At 42.7% G+C, this 23,704-nt stretch overlaps 1 protein-coding gene across 8 annotated transcripts in view; it reads left to right on the top strand.

The window, feature by feature from the left end:
* The window catches only part of HGSNAT (heparan-alpha-glucosaminide N-acetyltransferase), a 75,874-nt gene that overhangs the window by 30,714 nt on the left and 21,456 nt on the right, over positions 1-23,704 (top strand). For 7 of the 8 annotated variants that reach the window (XM_044447231.1, XM_044447228.1, XM_044447229.1 and 4 more), the window contains 8 exons: positions 112-181; positions 4,539-4,648; positions 9,739-9,815; positions 11,084-11,114; positions 12,409-12,569; positions 15,298-15,413; positions 20,737-20,858; positions 21,613-21,739. In XM_044447231.1, the coding sequence (XP_044303166.1) occupies positions 112-181; positions 4,539-4,648; positions 9,739-9,815; positions 11,084-11,114; positions 12,409-12,569; positions 15,298-15,413; positions 20,737-20,858; positions 21,613-21,739 (814 nt within the window). Of the gene's footprint in view, positions 1-111; positions 182-4,538; positions 4,649-9,006; positions 9,816-11,083; positions 11,115-11,794; positions 11,856-12,408; positions 12,570-15,297; positions 15,414-20,736; positions 20,859-21,612; positions 21,740-23,704 lie in introns of those variants that run through there. The other variant, XM_044447236.1, reaches the window with a different exon arrangement.

Here is a 23,704-nt window from a genome sequence, read left to right as displayed (position 1 = left end):
AGATAGATAGATAGATAGATAGATAGATAGATAGATAGATAGATAGGGTGATATTATAAAAGAATAAAATCTGACTAAAATCAAATAAATTTTCTTACTATTCATTCACAGCATTGGACCGGTCAGGAATTGGCTTTACAAGACGATGAATCTCAGGGAAACTGATCGACTTATTAATTCAGTAAGTTTTTGCAGTAACAAGAATTTGAACACTTCTACTGAGATGATAAAATTCAGAAGTTTGGGACATACATAAACTGAACGTAAACATTTAGCCATATTGCCTGTTTTTATGATGATGGCTGACATAAGGTAACCACTTATGTGTGTTCATCACTTGGGGAGTATGTCACCATGTAATAGATTCCCTATCCAAATCAGCATCACAGATCAACCAGCATTTACAGTACTTGCAGGTCACCAAGCATAATCTCAGATGAAATTCTTTTTCATGATGACATACATACATACCTATATACACACACACACAAGAGAATGTGCCTGTCAGTCTCTGGACAGCAGAAATGGCCCAAGAGGCAAAAGTAAATCCCATTGAGTTAAGTGGGGCTTACACGTAGATAAATGGGTTGCAGTTTGCAGCTTGGCCTCCATTTAGGCTGGATAGAGGACAGTATTCAACTAAAAGCTAAATCAGATGAGTTGTTGTTGATAGTTGCGAAGTCATGTCCAACCCATGGCAACCCCACAAACAACATTCCTCCGGACCTTCCTCTCCTCCACCATCCCCCGGAGTCCACTTAAGCTCACGCCGACTGCTTGAGTGACTCCATCTAGCAACCTCATTCTCTGCCCTCCCCTTCTTCTTTTGCCTTCAATTGTTCCCAGTATTAGGCTCTTCTCCAGCGAGTCTTTCCTTCTAATTAGGTGGCCAAAGTATTTGAGTTTCATCTACAGTATCTGGCCTTCTAAAGAGCAGTCAGAGTTGATCTCGTCTAGGACTGATTGGTTTGATCTCCTTGCAGTCCAAGGGACTCGCAGGAGTCTTCTCCAGCACCACAATTCAAAGGCCTCAATTCTTCGATGCTCAGCTTTCCTTATGGTCCAGCTTTCACAGCCATACATTGCAACTGGGAAAACCATAGCCTTGACTATACGCACTTTTGTTGGCAGGGTGATGTCTCTGCTTTTTAGTATGCTGTCTAGATTTGCCATAGCTTTCCTCACCAGGAGCAAACGTCTTTTAATTTCTTGGCTGCAGTCTCCATCTGTGGTGATCTTGGAGCCCAGGAAAATAAAATCTGTCACCTCCATTTCTTCCCCATCTATTTGCCAGGAAGTGAGAGGACCGGATGCCATGATCTTAGTTTTCTTAATGTTGAGTTTCAAGCCAACTTTTGCGCTCTTCTCCTTCACCCGCATCAAGAGGTTCTTTAGTTCCTCTTCACTTTCTGCCATTAGAGTATCATCCACATATATAGGTTGATATTTCTCCCAGCAATCTTAATTCATATAGGTTAACCCAGCATATAGGTTTCTCAAGAGATGAATAAGATGGTCTGGTACTCCCATCTCTTTAAGAACTTGCCACAGTTTGTTGTGATCCACACAATCAAAGGCTTTAGCATAGACCAAGGGTCTCAAACTCAACTTACCTGGGGGCCGCTGGAAGTAGAGTCTGGGTGAGGCTGGGCCGCATCAAGTATTCCACCACTGCAGTGGTGGTGGGCCACTCATCCTGCGGCCGGCCCAGGCACCGCTTGCACTTTGAAGGCTGCCGGGCCCTTCCCCCGTGCCCCACCCGTCCCGGCAATTGGCCTGCGGGCCGCGAGTTTGAGACCCCTGGCATAGACAGTGAAGCAGAAGTAGATGTTTTTCTGGAACTCCCTAGCTTTCTCCATGATCCAGCGTATGTAGGCAATTTGATTTCTAGTTCCTCTGCCTGTTCGAAATCCTACCTGTACTTCTGGTAGTTCTCGGTCCACATACAGCTGGAGCCTAGCTTGTAGGATTTTGAGCATAACTTTATTAGCATGTGAAATGAGTGTAATGGTGCGGTAGTTTGAACATTCTTTGGCATTGCCCTTCTTTGGGATTGGAATGTAAACTGACCTTTTCCAATCCTGCATTTTTACTGCATTGTCTTTTAGGATTTTGAATAGCTCAGCTGGAATACTGTCACTTCCACTAGCTTTGTCATTGCTCAGTCTTTCTAAAGCCCATTTGACTTCACATTGCAGGATGTCTGGCTCGAGGTCAGTAACCACCCCTTTCTGGTTATCTGGGACGGTGAGCTCTTTCTCGCCTCTGTTAGGTCCCTCCATTTTGGTCCTTTATCATGCCCATCTTTGCATGAAACATTCCCTTCATATCTCCAATTTTCTTGAAGAGATCTCTGGTCCTCCCTCTTCTATTGTTTTCTTCTATTTCTTTGCACTGTTCATTTAAGAAGGCATTCTTACCTCTTCTAGCTATTCTCTGGAATTCTGCATTCAATTGGGTGTATCTTTCGTTTTCTCCCTTGCCTTTTGCTTCCCTTCTTTCCTCAGCTATTTGTAAAGCTTCCTCAGACAGCCATTTTGCTTTCTTGCATTTCTTTTTCTTCGGTATGGTTTTAGTTGCTACCTCTTGTACAATGTTGCAAAGCTCCACCCATAGTTCTTCAGGCACTCTGTCTATCAGATCTAATTCCTTAAATCTATTTGTCACCTCTACTGTATATTCATCAGGAATATGATTTAGGTCATACCTGAGTGGCCTAGTGCTCTTCCCTACTTTCTTCAATTTAAGCCTGAATTTTGCAACAAGAAGCTGATGATCTGAGCCACAGACAGCTCCTGGTCTTGGAAAAGAGTGTTTGCTATGGCAATCATATTCTCGTGACAAAATTCTACCAGGTTGTGCCCTGCTTCATTTTGTACTCCATGGCCAAACTTGCCTGTTATTCCTGTTATCTTTTGGCTTCCTACTTTAGCATTCCAATCCCCCCTGATGATAAGGACATCATTATTTGGTGTTACTTTTAGAAGGTGTTGTAGGCCTTCATAGAACCAGTCCACTTCAGCCTCTTCAACACCAGTAGTTGGGGCATAGACTTGGGCTACTGTGATGTTGAATGGTTTGCCTTGGATCCGAACTGAGATTGTTCTGTCATTTTGGAGATTGTATCCCAGTACTGCTTTTCCTACTCTTCTATTGACTATGAAGGCTACTCCATTTCTTTTGAGGGATTCTTGTCCGCAGGAGTATACCTGATGGTCACCTGAATTAAATTCACCCATTCCTATCCATTTTAGTGCACTGATTGCTAAGATGTTGATGTTCAGTCTTGTCATCTCTTGTTTGACCACATCCAGCTTGCCTTGATTCATGGATCTTACATTCCAGGTTCCTATGGAATGTAGATCTTTACAGCTTCAGACTTTCCTTTCACCACCAGATACATCCACAACTGCGTGTCCTTTCGGCTTTGACCCAGTCGCTTCATTATTTCTGGCCCTTTGCTCTTCCCCAGTAGCACATTGGACACCTTCCGACCTGAGGGGCTCATCTTCCGGCATCATACCTTTTAGGCTTTTGGTACTGTCCATGGGGTTTTCATGGCAAAGATACTGAAGTGGGTTGCCATTTCCTTCTCCAGTGGATCACGTTTTGTTAGAGCTCTCTGCCATCTTGGGTGGCCCTGCGCAGCATAGCTTCATTGAGCTACACAAGCCCCTTTGCCACGACAAGGCAGTGATTCATGAAGGGGATCAGATGAATAATCAAGTGAAAGATAATTTACCAAGCATGAAAAATGTGAGCAAATTGTTTCTACAATCTTAATCCCTTGTTGGTACAACTGGCATAGTAATAGGACATCCAGTATAGTGCACAGCCTGTTGTTTCCTATGTGTAGTTTCAATTAGGGATGTGTGAGGAATCCATCCAATGGAGGGAATGCATAGGATTCCCTGGGCTTGACTTCCCAGACTCTGGTCTGCTTTGCGGTGATCCAGAATCCAACTTCCTAGTGAGCATGCCCAGTGTTCATGGGGTACTTACCAGGAATCAAACCCCACATGTTGTGCAAGCAACATCTAGCTCCGGAAACAGCTGCTGCATGAATGCTGAAGAAAAGGCTACTAATCAGGTGCTTGCCAAGAAATCAGACCACCTGTGACTGCTCTGCAAGCAGCATCCCTCTTCAGCACTAGTTGTTGCAACTGTCACAGAAAAAGGTTGCTGATTGTGCAAAAGGCGGTCCATGAGTTTTCACAAATTTCCTCTCAGCTTGGCTCTTCAAATGCCTGGGCCAAGCACAGGAGCCCTCAAATGCTTAGAGGAATGGATTCCAATAGCATTTGTCCCAACCCTAGTTTCAACTACAAAACTAGCTACAAAACTAGCATGAGAGAATCTGTTCTTACAGAAAGGCTTTTGGACCAGTGTCTGATACAAAACCTGAAAGCTCTAAATCCCAGCTACGTATTCTCTTACAAAGGAAAAAGACACAAATACTTGCAAAGAACATATTCTAGATTTTATTCAAGCCTATCAATGCCATGGCTAAATTTTCCTTTTCCCATTTATTTTCCAAGGAGCTTGGTTCACCAAGCAGAACTGATTCTGTCAGTGGAGATCTCCCCGTTGGGGTATGGACAGTTGCTTCTTCCCTACAGAGACTTCGTTCCCTGGACACATTCAGAGGGTAACTTATAGCGATGAAGCACAGCAAAAGATAAAGATAACTGCCATTACAAACAGAATCTAAAGAAATACTAGCCAGGGAATTAAATGGCAATACAAAAACTACAGTGTGGCAGAATATTTCTTTGTTTTTTCTGGAGCTTCCCCCTTGTTCTGTGTAATGGCATATAATGCAACCCTGTTTATAAAGAAGCAAAAAATGTAGACCAGAAACAGAATGAAAGAAAGCGATCAGTTGACATAAAATTAGGGCTGGACAATTGGTTCTCCTTCAGCCAGTTGTGATCCCAGAAGTTCCTTTTCCAGACATTAAGTTACTGTAGGGTTTTTAAAAATTATTTCTATATAGCCTACACACACATACACACTGAGAGCTCACTGTGCTGTTTTGGAGGTTTGAAATGTTGCTTTATTTTTTGATTTGCAAATCCATATTTCTGTATACCTAGAAAGGTCCTGAATATGTAAAAAGTACTACATTAATTTTGACTCACCCTGTTTCTCAAGCTGATATTGTTTTATGGGGAATCAGTCATTTCTGACTTAAGACAATTGTATGAATGAATGTCCTTCAAAATGTCCTCTCCTTGACTGCTCTGCACTGTTTGTACAAGTTCAAGTCAGTGGCTTCCTTTGTGAAAGCAATTGCTGTTATAGTTTATCTTCCCCTTTATCTTCTGCTCTCAACTTTTCCTAGAATTATTGTCCTCTCCATACCCTTATTCTGATCTGCTGGAAATATGACAATGTTTCATCATTTTTACTTTGATTTGATCTAGGATCCATTTGTTCATCTTTCTGGCCATCCAGGGTGTTTGCAAAGCTCTGCTCTGGAACCATATTTTGAGCTTGCTGATTTTCTTCCTGTCAGCTTTCTTCGCTGTCCAGGTTTGGGGTAGGGGGTTCACCACCAACCCAAAACCTGTCCTGATTGGACAAGTGAGGGGAAAGGATCAGAGATTCAGGGCCAGGGCATTGGAGGTAGTTCAGGGGCTGGCGGGACTTCTATGAAGAGGATTCCAATACCAGGGAAAAAGGGAGGATGAGAGAGGATGGGGGACTTGAAGAAAAGGGTAAGTGGGAAAAAGATGAGATGCATGTATGCAAACACTAAGAGCAGGGGAAACCAGCAAGAAGAGCTCAAGGCTCTCAGGGGAATAGGAGGGTATGACCTGGTGGGTATCATGAAAACATGATGGGATGAACAACAGGGATGGAATGTAAACAGAGAGGGGTATGTCCTATTTAGAAAGGACAGGAAAGGAAAAAGGAGCCTAGGAAGGCCTCAGTAGTTATAGGCAGGCTATAAATATGTGTATACATACATACATAGGGGATGGGTATGTGGTGTTATGTCAGGGAAGCGATAGAGGTTGGCACAGATGGGGATCTGGTAGAGGTGGTCTGAGTAAAACTAAAGGGTCTTGAAGGTGGGGAGGGACCTGACAGTGGGGGTATGCTATTGTCCACCAAGTCAACTTGAGACCCTGGATGATGCCCTGACAGAACAGATTGGAAAGATATCTCAGGATAGGGACAAAGTAATTATGGGAGATTTCAGTCTCCCAGATATTAGCTGGGAGACTCACTTGGCAATGATGGCCTGGTCAGGTTGCTTCCTAGATGCTATATAGAGAGGGTTTTTCATGTAGAGGGTCCAGGAGGTGACGAAAGGGAGAATATCCTTGACTTGGTTTTGATTAACGGGGGAAGCTGATAGTTGAGGTGCATATTAGGGGAGCTCTGGATGTAAGTGATCACTCCATCCTTTGCTAGGAGATCAGGGGAATGGGGGTGAATGGCAGGTTGGGTAATAGAAACTGGGACTTTGTGAGGGACAACTTTGGTCAACTGAAGGCCAGACTGAGGAAAGTCTCCTGGGAGAGGGTAATGGAAGAAAAGAGAGTTCAGGAGGGGTGGATGGCACTAAAAGGAAGGTCTTGGAGGTCCAACCCTTGACTAACTGCTAGTTAGCAAAGCGGGGAGGTGAAGGAGAGCACTGCTGTGGACCCAAAGAGAGGTGGTAAGAGGGATTAGATGTAAGGAGAACCTCCATAGGAAATTGGCACTGGAGAAAGTAGAAAAAGGGTATACCGGGAGGAGGAGGCTGGTTGCAGAAGGATTCTTCACAAGGCTAAGGCAGATTATTTTTTTATTATTATTTATTTATTTATTAAAACATTTCTATGCCACCCCATTCGCCAAAGCCTCAGGGTGGCTCACAACATAAAATTAAAATACAAGAAATAACAATATAAAATAAGTCGCCCTGGCCAGATAAAATAAGCAAACAATATTAACAATTAAAATGACGCTTAAATAAAAAGGTCTTCGCCTGGCGCCGAAAAACAAATAACGATGGCGCCAGGCGGACCTCTCTGGGGAGCGCATTCCATAGATTGGTCGCCACCACAGAGAAAGCCCTCCTCCGAGTACCTACCCTCCTAATTTCTTTCACGGAGGGTTCCCGGAGAAGGGCCTCTCCTGCAGATCTCAAGGGGCGGGCGGGCGTATATGGATGTAAGCGCTCCTTCAGGTAACCAGGACCCAAGCCATTTAGGGCTTTATAGGTCATCACCAACACCTTGAATTAGCGGGTGAGACTTGCAAAGAATATCAAGAGCAGCGAAAAGGGCTTCTATCAACATGTAAATAGCAAGAGGAAACAGGTGGTGGGACCACTTAATAAGGAGGAAGGGGATTCAGAGACTGATGTGAGGGAATAGGCAGGGGTGCTAAATGACTATTTTGTCTCTGTGTTCTCCCCAAAGCAGGATGGGGGAGACCTACATGGGGGGGGAGGGCAGATGAGGCCAGGGATTTAGGGGCACAGATTAGAATCATCCCCCTAGAAGTTGAGGAGTTCCTCAGGACATTGGACATTACACAGTTGCTGGGCCCTGTCAGGTTACACCTGTGGTTACTTTGGGAGTTGGCGGGGCTACTCTTGCTCCCATTGGCCTCCATTTTTGAGGACTCATGGGGAACTGATGAGGTTTCAGAGGAGTGGAGGGTGGCATCACTTCTCCCAATTTTCAAAAAGGGTAGTAGAGAGGACATGGGGAAATACAGGCCAGTTAAACTTATGTCCATTCTGGGGAAGACAATAGAAAGGCTCATAATAGGGAGAGATCTACTAACCCTAGATAGGGAAGGGAGGTTGGCGCCCACACAACAGGTCCTGCCAAACAAACCTTGTGGAATCCTCTGACAAGGTTTCAAGGTGGCTAGATGGAGAAGAAATGGTGGATGTGTTTTACCAGGATTTCACCAAGGCCTTTGACAAAGTCCCACATGATATCCTGGTTAAGAAATTGAGGACTTTGGGGATAGCCCAAATCACTGTCCGATGGATTACGGTATGGTTGACAGACCAAAAGCAGAGGGTAGCTATCAGTGGGGAATCATCAGGATGGCAGCTGGTGACAAGCAGAGTCCCCCAGAGCTCAGTTCTGGGGCTGATTCTTTTTATCAATGACCTGGAGGAGGGACTAACTAGTCTGCTGACCAAATTCACAGATGATACCAAAGTGGGGACAGTGGCCACAACTGAGCAGCAGGTACCCCAGATCCAAAAGGATCTGGACAGACTGAGGAAGTGGGCTGAGGACAATAGGATGGCATTCAACGCAGTTAAGTACAAGGTCTTGCACTTGGGACACATGAATAGGTGCCATAACTACAGGATGGGGAACACATGGCTGGCGAGCAGCACTTGTGAAAGGGACCGCGGGGTACTGGTTGACTGCAGGCTAAGCATGAGTCAGCAGTGTGATGTGGTGGTTAAGAGGGCAAACTCCACCCTTGGTTGCACAGCCAGAAGTGTGGCTTCTAGATCAAGAGAGGCATTACTGCCACTCTATACGACTCTGGTGTGCCCTCAACTGGAATACAGTGGTATCTCGGTTCACGAACGCCTCAGTTCACGACCAAATCGGGTCGCAAACAGAAATTTCATAAAAATTTTGCCGCAGGTCGTGAACTCTGTATCAGGTGGCGATCACGAGCGCACCAGCCTTCCCTGCATGGGTGCGATCGTGGTCGTGTTGGGGGGGGGGGTAGATGGCCGCGATTGCCCCTGTGCCCCCTGCCTGAGCATGCCTCTGCCCCCCCCCCCCCCCCCCATGCCCCCACCACCCCACCTGCCCCCCCCCCGCATGATCTCTGCCCCCCCACATGATCTTTGTTGTTTGTCACTTTGCTTCACATTTTTGTGAGTAAAAAAAAATAGTTGCAGAATGGATTAACCTTATTTACATTGAACCTTATGGGGAAATTTGATTTGGCTCATGACCAATTTGGGTCACAACCAGAGTCCTGGAACGGATTAAGTTCATGAGCCAAGGTACCACTGTATTTTGTTCAGTTCTGAGCTCTACATTACAGGAAGGATATAACCAGGTTGGAATCAGTGCAGTGTAGTGGCCAGATTGCAGAGGAAGCCATGTGAGGCAAGACTGAGGGAACTGGGTATTTTCAGCCTGGGGAAGAGGAGACTGAGGGGATCTGTTGGCAGCATATAGGTACATGAGGAAATGTCGCACAGAGGTGAGTAGAGACCTGTTTTTCCCTGTGGAGGAGGGCAGGACGCATTCCAGTAGAGCAAGGCAAAGCTCAGGGTACCCATAAATTACTTCTTGATAGTTAGGACTCCTAGCTAATGGAATGGACTTCTATGTGAAGTGGCTGAAGCCCCATCGGTGACGGTGTTCAAAGATAGGCTGGACATGCACATGGTACGTAGGCATGTCATGAGCAGAGCTGGCTGGAGCTTCTGACTTGCTCTGTTTTTATGTTTCTACATTTGTAATACAGATTTTCTGTACTTCCAATTCTGTAGTCTATGCAATTTGTATATTGACCATTTGGCAATGCCCATGTTTACACTTGTCTGATTGGCTGCCTTATGGCAGATAGCCAGTCCTATCAACTATTTGACAGAACAAGTCAGGATTCATACCTCTGAAATATCTGTCAAATGATAACATTTAACAAATTCAGTAGTGAAATAGGTACAGTGTGTTTTTGTATAGTCATGTGTTTGGTATATGATCTTGCATTACTTTTCACTTTTTCACTTACTTTTCACAGATTGGCACTTATAATTATGGTCTTTGTGAATTATGGTGGAGGAAAGTACTGGTTCTTCAAGCATCAGAGCTGGAATGGTAAAAAGCAGTTCATAATACTCATTACAAAATTGGGTAGAATAGCAAAAACCCTAGAAGACAGAATGATGATACAGGGCGATCTTTGATAAAATTGAACGCTGGGCTGAAAGCAACAGAATGAGATTCAGTAAGGACAAGTGCTAAGTCCTCCGCAGAGAAAAAAGAAACCAAATGCATTGATACAGGATAAGGAATACATGGCTCAGCAGAACTGAAAAAGACCTTGGAGTAATTGTGGACAACAGACTAAAAATGAGCCAACAATGTGATACAGCCGCTGAAAGGGCAAATACTATTTTGGGATGCATTAATAGAAGTATTACTTCCAAATCACAAGAAGTAGTAGTTCCACTATACTCAACACTAGTCAGACCTCATCTGAAATACTGTGTCCAGTTCTGGGCACCAAAATTTAAGAAAGATGTAGGAAAATTAGAAAGGGTCCAGAGGAGGGCAACAAAAATTATCCCAGGTTTGGAAACACTGCCCTATGAGGAGAGACTGAGAGAACTGGGCACGTTCAGCCTTGAGAATAGAAGACTGAGGGGGGACATGATATCCCCCTATAAGTACCTCAAAGGATGTCACAAAGGTCAAGATCTCTTCAGCTGATGCCAGACTGTAGAAAATGGAATAATCAAGTCAAATTGCAACAACCCAGGTTCAGGCTGGACATCAGGAAAATTTTCCTCACTGTCACAGCAATACAACAGTGGAACCAGTTGCCTGGAAAGGTGGTGGGCTTTCCCACCCTAGAAACATTCAAGGCAAAACTGGATAGCTATCTGAGCGGGGTTGGTGAAAATTGGTGTCTTGCAACAGCAGGGAGTTGGACTCAATGGCCTTATGGCCCCTTCTAGTCCTAATATTTTATGATTCCCTTCATAGCAATGTTTGCAGAAAGCCAATTATAGTAGAGCCATTTGTCCTTGGTCATGTTTGTGAGTTTCCCAAAGAGATGTCAGTGCAGGGAAGAGGATGCTTGGCTAGTTGGGACTTTGGCCTAATCCAGCTAGGCTGTTCTCCTGTTCTTATGACCAAAAGATGGGCATGGGATGCTTCCTGCAGTTAAACCTTCTTACAAATGCCTTCTGGTTCAGTATGTAAGATATTGTGAAACTCTCAGTTACACATACTTTAGTAAGTGTAGACATATACAGTACAGTTATTAAAGTTTGACTTAAACCTTTGGTTTCTACCTAGAAAATAATACTAATTGACCCATTGTTATCAAGATTAAACAATTTCTCTCATTTTCTTCCCAGGACTAACTGTAGCAGACCTCGTTTTTCCATGGTAATGCATCCTGAGCATTAATATAACTTCATAGAACTCAAGAAATTTGATTTTCACAAGGCCCATGGGCCTTTTTTTTACTGTATCATAATTGATTTCCTTTGGAAACCCTGCAGTTGTCTATTACTGTTGACAACTATTGACTGCTTCAATAGTTACTCTTTTTCAGGTTTTTTTTTACATTCTGTGAACTTAGAATAAAAACACAGAAACATAGGCATGAAACTCCAATCTTTGTATGTTAAAAACTGGTTTCAAAATGTATAAGGATGGTTTTTTGTATAGGTTTGCAAATCAGTTTCCAGTCCTAAAAGACTATGTGCTAAAAACACCTAAGTACTGTTTTTTAAACTTTACATGTTGTGCTTGTACTTAAAATATATACATCTCCAAACTGGAAGAGTATATCTGTGAAGAATTCAGTATGTACAGTATGTAAGTACTTAATGTACTTCCTTTCTTCTTTTTTTAAGTCAGATTGCCTGTTGCAAAATAAGGGAAGCTGCTAGGCACACAACTGAATCACTGTTCAATTTGCTGCTTACTTTGTCAAAATGTGGTGCATAGGCAAATGGAAGTGGACTCACTCTGTAGGAGGAAGAATCATGGCAAATCCACATTTGTCTGCCCATACTTGAAAGTTCTTAAAGGGGCACATTTTGCTTATGTATATTTTTCAGACCTGAAATGTTTGAAAACATCAAGTCTAAAAATAGAGGAATCAGCCAGAAAAAGCCATGAGTAAGTGCATGATGGTTGCAAATAGAAAAATTGTCATCTGGGCCTATGGTTCCATGAATGAGGCAGAAGGCTTGTCTGGAAGCACCTATATGGAGCATATGACTATCCAGTCCCAAAGTTTGAAAAGTTTCCTTCCCACTTAATGCAATCTGTCATTCAGTTAATTCTTGAAGACACACTCTTTTTTCTGCTGTAAGAGAAATAGGAATGCAACATGGCTGTACTGGTGGGACCTCCCTATTTTAGTAAATAGCAACGCCAGTGTGTGTTTACAAAAGCAAAACCACATAAATGTGAACTTATTAGGATATTAAAAGCTCCTTTATTTGGCAAAAGTGGGATTTTTTACTGGATTCGAGAGATTAGCAGTTAAAGGGAAGACCATTACCTTCATTCTCAGCCTATGATCTCCCATCTGACAGTTGCAGGAAACAGAATCATAGATTAGTTGGCTCTTGGTCTGCTCCAGAAAAACTCTTCATATGTCTAGATTCTTTCCTAGCCCTAACTAGATCTGTCTTGATCAGTGATTATTATTTTCCTTCCTATATAGGTTTGTGTTCATCATGGGCACCTCTATTTCACTGTCTCTGAATTCCATGTTGAGACGGGGATGTTCCAAGTGGCAACTGCTGGGGAAAGTCTTATGGAGAAGTCTCCTCTTGTTTTTAATAGGACTCATAGTTGTGAATCCAAATTATTGCCTTGGGCCTTGTAAGTGCTGAATTATTTATTTCTTTTCATGTTCACTATCTGTCACTTCCCTTGTATATAGATGCACCTGCATGAAATCCTGCTTTTTCAGCTCCATTCTAAAGAAGGGCTTTGCACTACAACTAGTACATATTTCTGCTGCTGCTTTTGTTCTTCCTCTACCATAGGTTGGGTGGAATAATATGGTCCCAGAAGCAACATAAAGGCAAACAGCTTCTCAAAAATCCATAGTTTAGCATTATTTCACACTTCTGCAATATTTCTGTTCTGGCTTCCTGAAAAGCAGTACTGAGGCCCTGGGGCCCTGTGATTCTTTAGCCGAGTAGCCATTCCAATCTAGCATTCCAGATTGGAAATGCCTAATTGAAGGAATTTATTTTCTTTAAATCCTATTTTTGTTACCCTAAGAGCTACAGAAATCACCCTTATTTGCTATATTTTTCCCATCCTAGCCAATTTTTAAGATGTCTCCACAGAGTGTGCCTTGAGACTCTCTGATTTAGGATTTACATTTTACAGTGGTACCTTGACTCATGAACTTAATCCATTCCAGGACTCTGGTTGCGACACAGATTGGTCATGAACCAAGTTAAATTTCCCCATAAGGTTCTATGTAAATAAGGTTAATCCATTCTGTAACTAATTTTTTTTATCCAAAAATTGTGAAGCAAAGGGACAAAGGACAACAAAGATCCGCAGTCATCTCCCGCCCCCCCCGCCCCCCGAGCACAAGTGTGGCCATCTCCCAGCCCCCTAGCATGACCACAATCATGCCAGTCATCCCTGCATGCGCCCGTCATCCCAGTGCACGGGGGGGGGGGGGACAGGTGTGAACACAAGCGCAGGGGGGGAGAGATGGCGTGAATGTGGGTGCAGGGGGAGGGAGAGACAGGTGCAATTGTGCTGGGGGGGTGAGATGATGGAGATCACGATTGCGCTCCTGCAGGAAAGATGGGAGCAATCACGGGTGCTTGTGCAGGAAAGACAGGCATGCTCTCGGCCATCTCCCCTCCTCTGCCCCCAGCACGATTGCGGCCACCACCCAATGTGGAGTTTGCAACCTGAGTCAATTCTTTAATGAAATTTTTGTTTGCGACCTGATTTGGTCGTGAACTGAGGCATTTGTGAGCTGAGGTACCACTGTATTTTATATCCTGCATGTTAGCTTTAGGAGTTAGAGTAACACTCACACACAAACCCCTTTGCCTTAGAAGAAGAGTGAAGGCACTGACAAACTCACTTATTCACCTGAAAACATAGAAATAAGTTAAGATACCTGCTTTAACTTCTATACCATGAAAACGGCACATGTATATTATTTATGCTAAGTCTCCATGCACCCACAATTTTCCTTTGTCTTTTAGATCTAATACTCATTTGTCTGTGAGATCCTACACTCAGGACTCTATGGGGCAGTGACCATTTCCTTTTTATATGCATGTACTGCTCCCTCCCCAGGCTCCTCTCACTGGTCCCATGCTCATTTTTCTGGGTTGTTGTGAATTGAAGTGGGAGTGAGTGAGCCTGCTGGCTTCTGTTGCCTGATCGTTCCCATTGTGAAAGTAGTAAATAACCCAGGGATACCCTGTTCCTAGGTTATTAAGAATGATATGCAAACCAAGATTTTGAGGTTGTGGGGACAGACAACCCAGAATAGTAACCCATGGATAAACCTTGAGTTACAACTCAAACTTGTTTCTTCTACAGTAGCCCAGGTATCCCAGCTCACATATCATGCTTAACAAGCTAGGAGTGGCAGTAATCTTCAGTGGAAGTGATCAGGCAGCAAGAAACAGCACTCTTTTCTAAGAGACAGTTGAAGGGAAGTTCCACATCAGCTGATTGCTCATTAACTGAAGGGGAATGGCCTAATCAGCTAGCAGCAGTTGTGTGGGTGGGGTGATTCGTTCTGGTTCCTGACTCCTAGCAGAGCTTCCTCACTGTCCAAGCAATACAACGTGGAACCAGCTGTGTAGAGAGGTGATGGACTCTTCCCACACTAGGTACATTAAAAAAAAAACTGGACATCTGAGTGGGATGGTGTACCTTGGTGTCCTGCAACAGCAGGGGGTTGGACTCGATGGCCTTCATGGCCCCTTCCTACTGCGATTCTTGCTTTATTCACAACAGTGAGTCCTGGAGCACTGCAAGTAGATACCCCATGCCTCATTTCAAACTGACAGAATAATAGTCTTGATTGTATTAATAAAATTTGAGGCTTTATCATGACCAAATGCTGAAAAACTCTGCTTAACTATACAGCTCCCTTCACACCTGAGAAATCCTACTTTATGATAATTAGCAGAGTGGTAAAGGAGCCAAACAAAACTCTTCCTTAAAACCAATGCCTTTTGCACAGTGCCCTATGTCTAAGCCGAACAGGTGGGGCAGCTTGGATGCATAAATAATATGACATAACATGGAATTAATGATTGCAGAGATTGCTGTAGGATTAGAGTCAATCCTACTTAGTTCTGTAGTAAGTTCTCTCCATTTTCACTTGTATTCAGACAAATAAGTGTCCTTGCCTTTTGCAGAAAATTCTTTGTGACTGTTGTGTTGAAAAAGCACAGAAAGATATTGTGATGATTGGTGGGCAGTTTTCAAAATATATTAAAACATTATTTAATATATACAATGAAAACATCTTAAAGCTCTTGGTAGCATCATACCCAGACTTGCACCTTTTACTTTTCAACATTGCTTTTTATTTTTTAATCTCCTGCAGTGTCCTGGGATAACCTGCGAATTCCAGGTGTGCTTCAGAGACTGAGCTGTACATATCTTGTAGTTGCTGTGCTTGAGCTCCTCTTTGCTAGACCTGTGCCTGAGAACAGTAGCCTGGTGAGTGAATGGCCCAACAGCTTAGTCTCAATGAAAAGAGTAGAACATTGCTTTTTTAGAGCTATTGTTGTCTATAGTTACAGGCAGTAGCTTATTTGCGGTCTTTAGACAAACTGAGTTTTACACTGGTTCAACTTGTAACCTAAAAAAGCTAAAAAGTAGATCCCAGAAAGACAACGCATGCTGTCTATAGAAGTTCTTATTATGCATGCCCGTTAGATAGTGTCCATGAGAAGTAACATACTTACCCTTGCTCATTCCACTACTTAGAGGTTTCCAGACTGTTTTAAAGAGGGTTTTTAAGTACAGTGGTACCTTGGCTCACAAACACTTCAGTTCACAACCAAATCGGGTTGCGAACAAAATTTTCTGAAACATTTTGCCTCAGGTTGCGAACTCCACATCGGGTGACAATTGCAGGCGCACTGGGGGGGAGATGGGAGACCCCCCAGCACCCCCATGATCATGCCCGTCTTCCCTCCTCCCCAGCACACCCACTTCAAATGTTTGTGATGCAAAAAAATAGTTACAGAACAGAGTAACTTATTTACATTGAACCTTATGGGGAAATTTGACTTGGCTCATGACCAATTTGGGTCATGACCAGAGTCCTGGAATGGATTAAGTTCATGAGCCAAGGTACCACTGTATATGAAAAAGAAAATATTTACCCCTTTGTATTCTGAAAACATATTCAACCAATTTCTATTAAAAGGAATGTAAAGCAGTAATAAAGAAACAGTAGAAATTTCATAATAAAGAAGCACAAAACAGCAAGGTTTATTAAAATCCAAGAGAGTGTTGAAACAAATAGAATATAATCTAAAGAAAATGGCATGCAAAACATAAGAAGATCCATGTTGGATGAGTTCATCTGCCCAGTATACAGGTTCCAGGAAGATGAGCCAGAAGCCTTTAGTAAACCTACACACGTTTCTTTTCTAGCAAATGGTCCTTAGAAGTTCAGTGCCAAAACATACACCAAATGTACATTATCTCCTCAGCTTATGTTGTTATTAGTTTTGAAGTTGTGTCCGACCCATCGTGATCCCATGGACAACATTTCTCCAGGCTTTCCTCTCCCAGAGTCCACTTAAGCTCATGCCAACTGCTTCAGTGACTCCATCTGTCCACTTCATTCTCTGCTCTCCCCTTCTTCTTTTGCCATCTATTGTTCCCAGCATTAGACTCTTCTCCAGTGAGTCTTTCCTTCTCATTAGGTGGCCAAAGTATTTGAGTTTCATCTTCACTATCTGGCCTTCTAAAGAGCAGTCAGGGTTGATCTCCTCTAGGACTGACCGGTTTGATCACCTTGCTGTCCAAGGTACTCACAGGAGTCTCCGCCAGCACCACAATTCAAAGGCCTCGGTCCTTTGGCACTCAGCCTTCCTTATGGTCCAGCTTTCACAGCCATACATTGCAACTGGGAAAACCATAGCCTTGACTATATGCACTTTTGTTGGCAGGGTGATGTCTCTGCTTTTTAGTATGCTGTCTAGATTTGCCATAGCTTTCCTCCCCAGGAGCAAGCGTCTTTTAATTTCTTGGCTGCAGTCCTAGGAAGCCTTTAATTAATGGGTCCTCTAACTACGGCCCGCAGGCCAGATCTGGCCCACCATGCCCATTTATCCGGCCTGCCATAGAGGTTTTGGGCATGCTGCACGTGCACGCATGGTGAGGTAAGGCGGGGGCTCGCTCGTGCAGAGATCGTTTTGGACTTGCTCAGAGAAAACAGTCCCCTTCCGAGCAAGCCAGCGCCTCACTGCACGTGTGTGTGTGTGTGTGTGTGTGTGTGTGTGTGGCGCCCTCCCCCCCACGCCACTTTCGCAGCCCACACCCATCGTCGGCAACTTTCAGCTGGCCCTCTATTTAAAAAGTTTGACCGCAGCTTTAATTTAGGCAATTTGATCTTTAGTTCCTCTGCCTCTTCGAAATCCTGCCTGTACTTCAGGTAGTTCTTGGTCCACATACTGCTGGAGCCTAGCTTGTAGGATTTTCAGCATAACTTTACTAGCATGTGAAATGAGTGCAATGGTGCAATAGTTAGAACATTCTTTGTCATTGGCCTTCTTTGGGATTGGAATGTAAACTGACCTTTTCCAATCCTGTGGCCACTGTTGAGTTTTCCAAATTTGCTGACATATCGAGCGTAGCAGTTTTACTGCATTGTCTTTTAGGATTTTGAATAGCTCAGCTGGAATACTGTCGCCTCCACTAGCTTCGTTGTTGCTCAGTCTTCCTAAGGCCCATTTGACTTCATATTCCAGGATGTCTGGCTTGAGGTCAGTGACCACCCCTTCGTGGTTATCAGGGACGTTAAGCTCTTTCTTGTATCGTTCTTCTGTGTAATCTTGCCACCTCTTCTTAATCTCTTCTGCCTCTGTTAGGTCCCTGCCAATTTTGTCGTTCATCATGCCCATCTTTGCATGAAACGTTCCCTTCATATCTCCAATTTTCTTGAAGAGATCTCTGGTCCTCCCTATTCTATTGTTTTCTTCTGTTTCTTTGCATTGTTCATTTAAGAAGGCATTCTTATCTCTTCCAGCTATTCTCTGGAATTCTGCATTCAGTTGGGTGTATCTTTTGTTTTCTCCCTTGCCTTTCGCATCCCTTCTTTCCTCAGCTATTTGTAAAGCTTCCTCAGACAGCCATTTTGCTTTCTTGCATTTCTTTTTCTTTGGGATGGTTTTAGTTGCTACCTCTTGTACAGTGTTGCAAACTTGCGTCCATAGTTCTTCTGGCACTCTGTCTATCAGATCTTATTACTTAAATCTATTTGAAACATCCACTGTATATTTGTAAGGAATATGATTTAGGTCATACCAGAGTGGCCTAGTACTTTTCCCTACTTTCTTCTATTTAAGCCTAAATTTTGCAACAAGGAGCTCATGATCTGAGCCACGGTCAGCTCCTAGTCTTGTTTTTATCGACTGGATAGAGCTTCTCCATCTTTGGCTGCAGAGCACATAGTCAATCTGATTTCTGTGTTGACCGTCAGCTTATGAGGTGGTCTTAGATTTGGTATTGAGGTCACCCTCATGTTTATTGACCTAGGGATTATCTACCTTTATGATTAAGCTGCCTCTTTGGTGGTTCTGGGCTTTATGGTTCCTCTGGAATATAGATATGACTTGAGCAGTAGGCATGGTTGTCGAGCATCTTCTTCCACCTCTGAGAGCCTTGCTCCTTTGTTTCCCTGTGTGCTATGCATAATGTAGAGGAATAGTAGGTGACAAGAACACAAGTGGCATAAATCTTGATGTGATTCTAATTGAACAGATGACCTTGTTATTGATTTTACTTTGTGATAGGAGACCTGGCAAAAAAGTGATACTACACCATTGTTGCATCTTCACAGTACCATCTGACAGAGCTTTATTTGACTGCTTCAGGGCATTCTTTGGCCTGACCAACAGGGTAACATCAAATAAACTTTGGAAGTCCACTTGTATTTCAAGGATAAAGTCACTCATATTTAACGCTGGAAGACCTTCGTTGCCCAGGCAGCTTCTGAGGGGAAGAGCTGGTTCTTATATAGCTCCTCCCCAGAGTTCCCCCAGGTGGGACTAATGAGAGCCTTGGCCACTGCAGTGGACTGGTATCAGAATCCTCCAATCCAGAATCCTTCAGCAGAGGGATCCCTGAAGCTGCCTTGGGTCTTGACAGTACCCCCACCCCCACAAAAGTTTAGGGGAGTCCCTTCCGCTTTTTAGGGCTGGGGCTTGCTCAAGCAGCCTTCGATCAACTTAAGCCTGTGTTTGTCTCAGTCCCAACTCACCCCAATGCAGACTTGCCCTTCGTAGTAGAGGTGGATGCCTTGTAACATCTGCATGAATCTGCTGTCATCAAGTACTTAGGAGCTGGATATCACTTATATGCAGATGACATTCAACTGTCTCATTCTGACGTGGGTAGTGGAAATGAATTGGGTGAGGGTCAGCAAATTGAGGTTAATCCTAGTAAAATGGAAGTGCTGTTGGTAGGTAGTTCATCTGACCAGAGAGGCAGTGTTTTAATATGTTCTGGATGGAGTTTCACTGTTGCTCATTGAAGAAGCTAGTTTGGATTTACTTATTGTTGCAGCTTTGTCACCGAAGGTCCAAGTGACATCAGTACACAGAGAGCCTTTTGCCAGTTGAGGCTGGTTCTCCAGGACCGAAGTAGCCTTTCTTTGATAACTTCTAGTATAGAGTGCTGCAGTATGTTGTACTTCATGGAAGCTTCAGTTAATTCAAAATAGAGCTGCTTGGTTAGCTGGGACCAGAGCTTCTCTGGCTTACAGTCCCTTGTTAAATACAATTCAAAGTGCTGGCATTTATCTTGAAAACCCTACATGGCTTGGGGCCCCTGTTATGTGAAAGACCATCTTTTCCCAGTCCAAGTATTAAGAAGAGTTAGAGGAGATAGTGACTGAAGTGGGGGTTGTTTGGCGGTGGTGCTGGTGTAAAATTATCTCCATGGCAAGGCTCACTGAGCACCCACACCAGGTGTCAGGCAAAGGGTTTCTTGTTTTTTTTGAAGTCCTTTTGCATTATAGGTTTTGTTTTATTGAACCTGGCTGCTTTAACATTTAATGCTGCTAATTGCTATTTCATTTGTTTTCTTCTTAAATGTTTTTATTGCTCTCTTATGAACTGCCTGATATTTTCCAAATTAAAGGATAGTATGTCAGTCGTTCAGGCAAAATAAAAAACTTGAACAGTTATTGAAATACTAATCTGGATCACAGCTAAGCACCATAGAAAGAAATCAGTTGAAATTATGAATACCTTTCCAAACTCCACTTCACCCCCAGCCTAGAAAAATATCACTGAAGAGAAAGAAAGAAAGAAAGAAAGAAAGAAAGAAAGAAAGAAAGAAAGAAAGCCATGTTCCTCAATGGCTGAACTTTTGTGTTTAAAATCTTATTTTGAAATTCTTTGGTGAATGAATAGCTTCTTGATTTTCTGAAGGAACTATGCATTCATTTATGTTAAATACATGCTTTTAGAATTGGTCTTACTTGAACCTCTGACTATCAAAGTTACAGATTTGTTCATGTTTTCTTGTTCATAGCTCAACCTGCTAAAATTGGAAATAAGAAAGAGACTGTGTAATAACATGAAAAACTGTTGAAAAATATTTAATGAAGCACTGAAACCACTTCAACAGGCCATCAATATGCAACCCTTAAAAGGAGGAGAAACAGGGATATTTAACAAGTGAATACCTTTATAAGTATGGATATTTCCAGTTAGATCAACTGTAGTGCAGGTGGTTTCCTCAGTAAGCACTTCATCCCTTGGTTTTCTCAAGATTTACTTTTCCTTCTATGCCTCAACAGGAAGCTCCATGCCCTTATCTCCAAGATATTCTGCTTTATTGGCCCCAGTGGCTTTTCATGCTGGTGCTTGAAGTGGTTTGGCTGTATATCACCTTCCTGTTAAATATACCTGGTTGTCCAAGGTCAGTTGAAATTTAGATCCTTTTTCATTTGATGTGTTTTTCCCTGAGTGTTTTTTCCCAGATATCCATAGAGCTGGTTCCGGTGGCTTCCTCCATAAGAACTCAAGGCCATCCACAACATTTTGCTGCTTCAGGCTGAAAATCTAAACCTACTTCCTACTAATTAACAGAGGGACACAATTTGCTAGGAAATTCACATGTAGATGCATAACTGCTTTTGATGAGAAGCATAGATGAGTACTACCATCACTGAGAATCTGTCTCCCATTTTGTCATGCCTCATGGTGCCCTAAATTAACTACTGGGAACTGAAACTCTCATGGCTTCCTCTAGCAATACCTTTGTGTGGAAAAGCTGTAGTTTGGTGGGTAATATCAGTTTCAGGATTTGGGCATCCTTGGGGAAAAGCACCCCAGCATATACTTCAGAGTTCTGTTATGCTCCACAGACCATTTTAGGGGCTTCATGCAAAGGAAGAATGGCAGCAGAGTTGAGGCCCTGGACTCTGCCAGTTATGGAGCACAGGCAAATGCCTTGCCACCCTCTGAAGTAGCTGGAGGATGCTGGGAGTTGTAATCCAACACAGGTTAGGGAAGGCTGCTGTGGAGATACCCTGATAACCTACCAACTTGAAATATTGCTTTCTAACTATACTAGGATCCTAAGGCACTGTCTGGTTCTCTGGGCAATTTCCCTGAATCATTCAGTTCAAATCTTCTCCAATCATGTGGCTCACTTCCTTTTTCCATTGTAGAGGTTACCTTGGCCCTGGTGGTATTGGCAATTTTGGAAAGTATCCCAACTGCACAGGAGGTGCAGCAGCCTATATTGACCATTTGCTTCTAGGAGAGAAACACATCTACCAACATCCAACTTCTAATGTAAGTGGTTTAAATTTTTAACATATTTATTTGCCATCTGTGAAATGAATACGTCAGTGCTCTGTTTAAATTCTTTACCACAGATGACTGGTTATTCCTAAGAATAATGCTGAAAGGCGAAATGTGTCATGTATATTTGCAGTTCCTCCATCAAAGTTGTTTCTTACTTTTCCATGGTTGAGCATGGGAAAGCAACTAGCAGTTCCTCAACACTGTATTATTTAGATTTCAAATAGTACGATATTATTTTTAGTGGGAGAAAATTGGACAGAAACACACATACAACATGGCAGCAGCTGGGCTTTAAAAAAGGCTTCTCTTGCAGCTCTGTCCAAAATACAGATTTATATTCTGTAAATTGTTCTGAAAGGTAACAAAATCAAGATTCTGTAGTTATAAAGTTGCTGTATAATTGCACATTCCAAGTTTAGTTGAGTTTCACCTGATAGAGATCATGCTTATTGTGCTAGTTATTGGCCTATTTCCTTGATTAGTGTCAACGGTATAATATTATACCTCAGACTACAACAAGCTGTTAAATGTTAGTCTAATTAGATCAGGTATGATTCATTAAAGACAGACAGGGTGTTGATAATCAATCAATCCTATATTCAGTCATTGACCAACAAATAAAATGCAAAATTACAATAAGTTAATATAAGGAAATACAGTAATTCTAAAATTAAATTAAGATAAAGAAAAATACAATTATTCTAATAAAAACCTAACAACATTTAGAGTTGATTCTACAGTGGACTGTACTGACTATTGAACAGTACTTGGCTGTGGTCAAAGAGATAAAATCAGATTGATCAGATAAAAGCATCTTAAGATAAAAAGGATCAGAATGACCAGGATATTTAGAAAAGAGTGGGAATAACAATTCCTGGTGAGTACCTGCATAGAGAGGGCAATAAAGAATAACATGTTCCAGCGATTCAATTATTTCTCCCCCACATGGACGCAGTCTCTGTTCGAAGAGGATTTTTTTTAATATCTTCCCTTGCTGACAGCTGTTGGGAGGGCATTGAATCAAACTAAAGATAAAGTCCTTCTGAATTTTGGGATTGTTATGTGACTGAGATATCTGGCTGATTGGAGGAGATGTGCAGAATGGTTCAGGAATGTGTTTCTGGATAGAACTGGATAATCCGCGTCTAGCTCTAAATCAATGGCCTGCTGTTTGAGTTCTGCTAACACTCATTCATAGTCATCGAGGTTAATGCTGTTCAAGCATAACCATGTAATTGCAATTTGCTCTAAATTGCTTGGCTCCAGGAGCTCTGAAAGATATCAGTCACGATTAGAGGGACCAGGCCAACTGGAAAGAAGAGCTTGAACAAGTAAGAAAAGATGTAAATTCAGGCTGAAGTTTCAATTTTAAGAAGGCCAGCTTCTTGTCAAAGGACCGTATTCAAAATGCAGTGAGGTGCTTGACAGATGATTCTCAAGAACTTGGCCTGAACTCTTTCCAAAGGAAGAAAAGACCTGTAGGGTCCCAACTGGGCTCCAAACAGGAGCTGGGCTTGGATCTTAGCTGAGAAGATTTTAATTTCTGTGGGTATATGATGTGCTCCTTTGGAGAAATAAAAAGTTTGTAAAGCCAACACCTTTGTGTGTGTGTGCTTAAAATAACGTAGTTGGCATGTGATTTACAGTTACCCATAGCATGGAAGACAATTCCCAGGTGTTTGAAGGATTTAACTTGCCCTATTAGATAGTTATTTAATCGCCAAACATCCATCTAGGATGCTTGGCAAAAACCACAACTTTGATTTTAGAGTAGTTAATTTCCAAACTTTCTTCTTGGCAATGCTCAGCTAGTGCATGGAGTGCCCTTTTCAGGCCAATCTGTATTTGAGAAAGCAGCACAGCTTCATCTGTATACAAAAGAACAGAGATGTATCTACAGTATTTCCCAATTTTGGTGGATGAAGGGAAGGGCTGTTCAGCTTATCGATAAGA

This window comes from Varanus komodoensis, unplaced genomic scaffold (genome assembly GCF_004798865.1).
Source record: "Varanus komodoensis strain SLA01 unplaced genomic scaffold, ASM479886v1 scaffold51, whole genome shotgun sequence".
Taxonomy (NCBI): Eukaryota; Metazoa; Chordata; class Lepidosauria; order Squamata; family Varanidae; genus Varanus; species Varanus komodoensis.
Note: the sequence above shows the minus strand (reverse complement) of the source record. Positions and strands in the feature narration are given on the sequence as shown.